The sequence below is a fragment of the Canis lupus genome, chromosome 7 (genome assembly GCF_011100685.1).
Source record: "Canis lupus familiaris isolate Mischka breed German Shepherd chromosome 7, alternate assembly UU_Cfam_GSD_1.0, whole genome shotgun sequence".
NCBI lineage: Eukaryota > Metazoa > Chordata > Mammalia > Carnivora > Canidae > Canis > Canis lupus.
The window spans coordinates 67,048,735-67,057,445 of NC_049228.1; the positions used below are offsets into that span (position 1 = coordinate 67,048,735).

Consider the following 8,711-nt stretch of genomic DNA (forward strand, 5'->3'; position numbering starts at 1 on the left):
TATTTAAATGACGTTACCTACTTTTCTTACAAGTTTTAAAACTTTATGTTAAATCTTCAGCCAAATGCAGGAGGGAAATTTTTGCATAGCTGATTCATGTATTCTAAAGACAGATTTTTTATTTCAAGTGTTTTTTGGTGTTAGGTTTGTTTTTTGTTTGTTTGTTTTTGGTGTTAGGTTTTGAGAGCATCTCCAAAAGTACTGTATGTATATGATTATGCAGTCACTGTTAAGGAAATGTGAATATATCTTTTGTTTTTAATATTAGGTCACAGAGACCTTTAATAAGCTTAGGGTTTTTCCTTTGTATTCATTCTTAAACTATTTCGTTAGCACTGCAGACTGTATCATCATAGTGCTAAAGATTGTACAAGGATAAGTAAGATGGTTCCATATTTAAGGAGCTCACAGGTAGTAGTAGAAAAGGTAAAACATGCAACAAAGTATAAATTCAAAATGATATATGGTGGGTGCTATTCATGAAAAATATAAACATACAATGAAGAATTGCCATTCCTTTGGAACTAAACATTTATGAAGTCCATAATAGCTAGAGTGTAAAAAGAATTAAGCAACTACCAGAGAGTACTGAAATTTTATTTCCCAGCTTTTTTCTTTTTTCAAGTATAATTAACGTACAGTGTTATATTAGTTTCAGGTGTACAGTATAATAAGTCAGAAATTCCGTACATTACTCAGTGCTCATCACAAGAAGTGTAATCCTGGGCAGCCCCGGTGACTCAGCAGTTTAGCACCACCTTCAACCCAGGCCATGATCCTGGAGACCTGGGATCAAGTCCCACATCGGGCTCCCTGCCTGGAGCCTGCTTCTCCCTCTGCCTGTGTCTCTGCCTCTCTCTCTCTTTGTCTCTTTGTGTGTCTCGTGAATAAATAAATAAAATCTTAAAAAAAAAGAAGTGTAATCCTAATCCCCTTCAACTATTTCCCCCATCCCCTCACCCACCTCCCCTCTGGTAACCATCAGTTTTTTCTCTGTTTTTAAGAGTCTGGTGCTTTTTGTTTGTCTCTTCTTTGTTCATTTGTTTTTTAAATTCCACGTGAGTGAAATCATTCAGTATTTGTCTTTTTCTGGCGGATTTATTTCATTTAGTATTATACTGTCTAGCTCCATCTATGTTATTGCAAGTGGCAAGATTTCATTTTTTATGGCTGAATAATATTCTATTCACTTAATGGTTATATACTTGTGTTACTTTCCTATCTTGGCTATTATATATAATGCTGCAGTAAACACAGGGGTGCATATATCCCTTCAAATTAGTGTTTTCATATTCTTTGGGTAAAAATCCTATAGTGGAATCAATTACTGGATCATATGGTAATTCTATTTTTAATATTTTGAAAAACCTCCATACTGTTTTCCATAGTGGCACCAGCTTGCATTCCCCCCAACAGTGCATGAGGGTTCTTTTTTCTCTACATCCTTGCCAACATTTGTTATCTTTTATATTTTTAATTCTAGCCATTCTGACAGTATAAGGTGATATCTCATCGTTGTTTTGATTTGCATTTTCCTGGTGATTACTGATGTTTAATGTCTTCTCATTTGTGCCATCCGTATGTCTTCTTTGGAAAAGTATCTATTATGTCCTCTGCCTTTTTTTTTTTTTTTTTTAATTTTACTTATTTATTTGAGAGACAGAGCAAGTAAGAGAAAAAGTGAGCACGAGTGGCAGGGACAAGTAGAGGGAGAGAGAGAAAGAGAGAGAGAGAGAAGCAGGCTGCCAGCTGAGCAGGGAATCCAGTGCAGGGCTTCATCCCAGAATCCTGGGATCATGACCTGAGCAGAAGGCAGATGCTTAACTATCTGAGCCATACAGGCACCCGTCCTCTGCCTATTTTTAATTGGATTATTGGGGAGGCTGGTGTTGAATTTTATAAGTTCTTTATATATTTTTTCTATTAACTCCTTATTGCTTATATCATTTGCAAATATATTCTCCCATTCAGTGGGTTGCCATTTTGTTTATGGTTTCTTTTGCTGTGTAAAAAGCTTTTTTGTAGTGTAGTCCGTCCCAATAGTTTAATTTTGCTTTACTTTCCCATGCCAGAGGAGACCTATCTAGAGAAATGTTTGCATGGCTTATGTAAGAGAGATTACTACCTGTGTTTTCTTCTAGAAGTTTTATGGTTTCAGGTCTCACATTTAGGTCTTTCATCCATTTTGAGTTTATTTTTGTGTATAGTGTAAACCAGTGGTCCAGTCTCATTCTTCTGCATGTAGCTATCCAGTTTTCCCAGCATCATTTGTTGAAGAGACTTTTTCCTGTTTTGTTTTCTTGCCTCCTTTGTCATGGATTAATTGATCATAAACACATGGGTTTATTTCTGGGCTCTCTATGCTGTTCTGTTGATCTATATGTCTGTTTTTGTGCCAATTGCATACTATCTTGATTTCCTAATGTTTTAAAGAAGCATTAGCTGTGAAAATTTGGAATAATACATAAACACCAATATTAAAGACCTCATCTTTCAACTTTCGAAAAAAAGTTCAGTACTTTCAGATTGATGAAAGCTGGTTGTTTTATCTTTTTTATTGAGGCATAATTTTTATTTTTATTTTTTTGAGGCATAATTTTTATATAATAAATGCATACATCTTAAGTGTTGTATTCACTGACTTATGACAATTATAAACACCTATGTTTCGATCACCCTAGAAAGCCCACTTATACTCTTTTCAGGAGGGGGAAAAGGTCATCAGAATTTTATTATGGAGTCTTGCCTATTCTAGAACTTCATATAGATGTAATTATTACAGTATATATTCTTTTTTTTCCTGGCATCTTTCACCCAGCCTAGTGTTTTGCTGTGTGTATCAATTGTCTGTTCGATTTATTGCTGAGTAATATTCCATTGGATTAATATATCTCAATTTGTTTATCCCTTCTGTTGATGAACATTTGGGTTGCTTTATAAATAGACTGACATAAGTTTTGGGGCTATTATAAATAGACTGACATGAGTTCTGTGTCAAAAATATGTAGTGCAAGTATTTCCTAATCTGTGGCTTGCCTATTCATTTTCTTTATGGTGTCTATTAATGGAAGCCAATTTATCAATTTTTTAAAAGAATTACAACCTTTTGTAGTCTAAGAAATTTTGCCTACCTTCTTTTAGGAGCTTTATTGTCCTAGGCTTTACATTTAAGTTAAGATTAATTTCCAGATTTACTTTTGTGTTTGGTAAGAGGTTGCAGTTGAGGTTAGTTTTGAATGTGTATGTGTATGTTTTTCCACATAGATATCTGGTTGTGCCAGTATTGTTCATTTTCATATATCGATCTTGAATCCTCTAATCTTGCTGTTTACTTACTAGTTTTATTGTGTTTTTTGGTGGCTTCCACAGGGCTTTCCTACAAATATAATCATGTACTTCTTTCCAGTCTGTATGCCTTTATCACATGTATGGATTCATATGATCACCACCAAATACAGACTATAGTTCCATCACAGGGACCTGTCATGCTACTCTTTTTTTTTTTTTTTTAAGATTTTATTCATTTATTCATTAGAGACACAGAGAGAGAGAGAGAGAGAGAGGCAGAGACACAGGGATAGGGAGAAGCAGTCTCCATGCAGAGAGCCTGATGTGGGACTCGATCCCGGGTCTCCAGGATCACACCCTGGGCTGAAGGCGGCACTAGACCACTGAGCCACCCAGGCTGCCCGATACTTTGATTTTAATTTGCATTTCCCTAATGACTAATGATGTTGAACATCTTATCATGTTTTTATTTGCAATCTGTATGTCCTTTTTAATGAAATGTCTTTTACTTTAAATAAGTTTTTATAACAGCTTATATATATTTTCATTTTAGTAAATTGTTTCATGTTCGACCTGTAACCCAAGGAGATGTTTACAGAGCTGAAACTGAAGAAATTCCTAAAATATTCCAGGTAAAGACCTTAAATTCCAATTTTAAAAGATCTTTTATTTAAATACTAAGTGCATTTTGTGAAGTTAATGCAAGCACACCAATGCTTTTTATACATTTGAAGATTATATGTACAAATTAAGACTTTTTAAAATCTTCCTTTTACCATTCCTGAATATAGATACTATATGCAAATGAAGGTGAATGTAGAAAAGATGTAGAGATGGAACCAGTACAACAAGCTGAAAAGACTAATTTTCAAAACCACAAAGGCCATGAGTTCATTCCTACACTCTACCACTTCCCTGCCAACTGTGAGGCCTGTGCCAAACCTCTCTGGCATGTTTTTAAGCCACCTCCTGCCCTAGAATGTCGAAGATGCCATGTTAAGTGCCACAGAGATCACTTAGATAAGAAAGAGGATTTAATTTCTCCATGTAAAGGTAAGGCATAAAAATTATTTTTGCAATTTATAAAAAGTTAGAAAACTAAGCCCCATTTAAATAACTTCAAAAAAAAAAAAAAAGAAAAAATAAATAAATAAATAAATAACTTCTTCAAATGTAGCATTTTCTACACCAATTTGAAGAGATTATAAACAGTTATATTTTAGCACTGATGGAGCAACATGTAGCTGTCATTTTTACAGTTACAGATTTAGCTTTGAAATAATGTTTTTAAAGAGAATTAATCCTTTGTAAAAACGTACCTCTAAGAAATTAAATTGGAGAGAAGGACTATAGGTGAGTTCCACTGCATTATTCGTCCTTGAATTTTTACTTCCTTTTTTCTTTTTGTGTGTTTTTCACTGCCTAGACCAATATACTGGATAATAGGCAAAATGTCTTCTAGTTTTAGTAGATGTAGCCTGATAGAAAGAATATAGGCAATAGCTATTTTAAGATAAGAAACTTATGTTCTAAAAATACATTAACTTGTTTCACTCCTGCATTTTTTTGTATTTGTTTTAACTTTATTTTTCTTAATAGCTTCTGTTTTCTTTTTAAATTTTCAGCCTTAATTAAGGAGAAAGAGATATTTTCCAAGCTTAATTAAGCATAGTAAATCTTAAAAAAAAAAAAGCATAGTAAATCTTTTAAAATTTTAAGAACTTATAAATTATGCTTCAGGAGGGCCATTTTAAATGATTGTGTATGACTTTGTGTCTTTTTTTTTTTTAACATAGTAAGTTACGATGTAACATCAGCAAGAGATATGCTGCTGTTAGCATGTTCTCAGGATGAACAAAAAAAATGGGTAACACATTTGGTAAAGAAGATCCCTAAGAATCCACCATCTGGTTTTGTTCGTGCATCGCCTCGAACGCTTTCTACAAGATCTACTGCAAATCAGTCTTTCCGAAAGGTGGTCAAAAATACATCTGGAAAAACTAGGTAAGAATTGCAATTGTTAACCTTTTGACAATGTGAAAGCGATTGGTTAATATCTATTAAAATCTAAAATCTAATTATTTCCCTATAGAGGACATCATTTGTAACTAAGCAATATGACTTGAAATGACTTCACAAATTAGTTTGATTCCTGTTTGAAGTTAAATAGATTCATATAAAACTTTGCTCATCTTTTCTTTAAATTTAACTATGTTGGCATAGATTTTTTTTAATCAAAATTATTTGGTGTTATCATTGATAATGATGTTGCAAATAAACTTCCTAGTTAAGTATCTCCCTCTTTTTTTTTTTTAATAGATTTTGATAGAATTTTTTCAAAAATATTTGTATGCTATAATAAGCAATTACAGGACATAATTAAACCCTTTCATGAAGCGAGGTTATGATACTCATTCTCATTTTGTACACGAATAAATGAGATCTAGAGGAGTTAAGCCACTTAGACAAGATCCTACAGCAAGCTAGTGGCATAGTCAGGGCTGAAACCTTTTTTTTTTTTTTAAGATTTTATTTATGTATTCATGAGAGACACAGAGAGAGAGGCAGAGACATAGGCAGAGGGAGAAGCAGGCTGCATGCAGGGAGCCCAACGTGGGACTCAATCCCGGGACTCCAGGATCACACCCTAGGCCGAAGGCAGATGCTCAACTGCTGAGCTACACGGGCGTCCCTCCTATTTATTTTTTATTTTTATTTTTTTATCCAATTCTAAAGTCTCAGTTTTTCTCCTATACCAAATACCCAACTTTCCTGGAGTGTAATGCCTACACTAAAAGGAATGTTTTAATCTAAAAGTAAGACCTAACCTTGATTTGCCTCTCTGTTAATGTCACTCGAGTCCCCCAAGCAGACTTAAAACCATTTTTAATTCATCCCATTTCTTTACTCCATATTATCAATAACCAATTCTAATTCTTTGAAATGACTAATAAGCATTACAGTTTCTGTATTCTTCAGCTGTCATACTACTCCAGTATATTACCACTTCACTCCTTATTTCTGTAAAATCCTGGATCACTTCTCTCCTGTATAAGATAAAACTATATCCAGAATTATTTAAAATTGAATGATAGCTTTGTAAAAAACAACAACAAAAAAAATGAACACCATGTGTTTGAAATAGAGTAGAAGCAAGAAGAAAATAACGCTAAATATATTTTTCCTTTTCCTGTTTTCCAAATTGTATTTGTTAATCGCATACAAAGATAATGTATATTTACCCTGCAATTTTGTTTCTTGTATTTTTAAACTGAGTTATTTCTGAAGTTAATTTTTTTTCTGCTCCTCTCTCCCCCAGCAGTTAACAGTGTGATTTAACGCCTTGTGGTAATGCCTTTTGGAATCGTGTGGAATGCTACCTGATAAACCAGGCTTCTTTAACAATGCAGAGCAGACAGGCTGTTCCTTTGACACAAATATCACAGGCTTCAGGGTTAAGATTGCTGTTATTCTGTCCTTGCTTTGGCACAAAAACACACTGAGGGTTTTTTTGTTTTTTTTTTGTTTTAAATTGCGGGTTTGCCTACAGGTAGATTAGATTAATTATTACTATGTAATGCAAGTACAATTTGGGGAAAGCTTAGGTAGATATATTTTTTTAAAAAGGTGCTGCCTTTTTGAATTTCTAAGAAAACGCCTGTCAATCATGATAGAACACAGTTTTCCTCATATGAGTGAGAGGAAGGGACTTTCACTTTCAAGTGGAATGGCCATCACTATGAAGATCAGCTCATGGAAGGAGTAAAGAAAATATCTCAAAATGAGACAACTGAAATTCTTTTAAATGACTTCAGTCTTTGTGCTCTTGCAAGACTATACAAAACTATTTTAAGAAAGCAGTGACATCACTTGACTTCAGTGCCCTCACTGTAGAATTTAAAAGCCTCACTTTTGATTGCCCGTGGCGGACTTATGAGAATAAATATTTTACTTTATGCTTTACAAAATACTGTATGTGTTTCAGCACGTTTATAGATTGGGGAATGGGAGAAGGCAAAAAAAAATTACATTTAATCTATGCATTTTTGCCAAGCCATATTGAATTATTTTACTACTAGAGATGTTAGGAACTAACTGTACAAAAGAACCAAGTTTTAAAAGCATTTTGTGGGGTACATCATTTCTGTAATTGTATAATGTATTTCTTTGTGGTTTTAAGTGATAAAGACATTAAGTTAACAAACATATAAGAAATGTATGCACTGTTTGAAATGTAAATTATTCTTAGAACACTTTCGATGGGAGTTGCATTGCCCTTTTAGTGCCTTAATTTGAAAGAATTATTTTACTGCCATGACTAAATACAGAAATTTCAAAAGAACATATTTTCAAAAAATTATATGTCAGTGGGTTTTTCATTGATAATTGGTTTAATTTAAAATATGTAGAGGTTTGCTGGACTTTCATAAATTGAGCACAATCTTTGCATTAAACTACCTGCTACAATAATGAATGACTTTATAAAATTCTGCGAAATATGTAGGTTACATCAATATAAAAGAAAATTATGGCAATACGTCTGTGATGTTTTCCAGTTAACATAGGAATTACCAGATAAATACTGTTAAACTCTTGTCCAATAACAAGAGTTGATTCATATGGGCAGTATGATTTATTGTTTATTTTTTTAACCAAATACCTCCTCAGTAATTTATAATGGCTTTGCAGTAATGTGTATCAAATAAGAAGCACTGGAAAACTGATTTGTCTCTAGGATGATATGCATGTTTCAAGTGGTATTGAAAGCCGCACTGATGGATATGTAATAATAAACATATCTGTTATTAATATGCTAATGACTCTGTGCTCATTTAATGAGAAATAAAAGTAATTTATGGATGGATACCTTTAATAATGACTGGTGTTTCTCATTGCTGAAATGAATAGAAACCATGTTATAAATTAGTCCCTGACTGTATACAAATGTTTGTTAAATTCCATGACTAAAGTGAATTTTTAAAAGAAAATCTGGTTTGGGCTCTAAAACTAAGGGCTACAGTTGAAAAAAAGCTGACTAATGTCTGTTGGGAAACAACCCTCTGTGGATCTCTTGCATTTCTCCATCTCATACGAGCAGTGGCTCTGACAGCCTTAGCTCTAGACTATCTTTACTAAAGAGATTTGTATAGTGAACAGTCTTGGACAGTGTCATGTCTGCCTCACAAGAAAGGCAGGTTGTTTACTGTCCAGTATAATAAATGTTAACGTCTCCCTCTAGAGCAAAATTTGGCAGATTTGCCTGTGCTCCTTATGAAAGATTCAGATACCCTAACTTCAGCTTCCTCAGGTGTAGTGCAAATCCACTGCATGTTCAGCACTCCCCTGGGCCACTCGGCATCTACATCTCTTTGGAGGGCAAGGAGAACTGACAGCACTGTGACACTCATGCTGCTTGCTATATT

At 33.8% G+C, this 8,711-nt stretch overlaps 1 protein-coding gene across 3 annotated transcripts in view; it reads left to right on the forward strand.

The window, feature by feature from the left end:
* ROCK1 (Rho associated coiled-coil containing protein kinase 1) overlaps positions 1 to 8,161 on the forward strand; it is a 138,951-nt gene extending 130,790 nt beyond the window's left edge. For 2 of the 3 annotated variants that reach the window (XM_038543693.1, XM_038543695.1), the window contains exons 30-33: positions 3,842 to 3,920; positions 4,080 to 4,341; positions 5,085 to 5,292; positions 6,608 to 8,161. In XM_038543693.1, coding sequence (XP_038399621.1) covers positions 3,842 to 3,920; positions 4,080 to 4,341; positions 5,085 to 5,292; positions 6,608 to 6,614 — 556 coding nt within the window. In that variant the 3' untranslated portion in view covers positions 6,615 to 8,161. The remainder of the gene's footprint in view (positions 1 to 3,841; positions 3,921 to 4,079; positions 4,342 to 5,084; positions 5,293 to 6,607) is intronic. The other variant, XM_038543694.1, reaches the window with a different exon arrangement.
* The last annotated feature ends 550 nt before the right edge of the window (positions 8,162 to 8,711 follow it).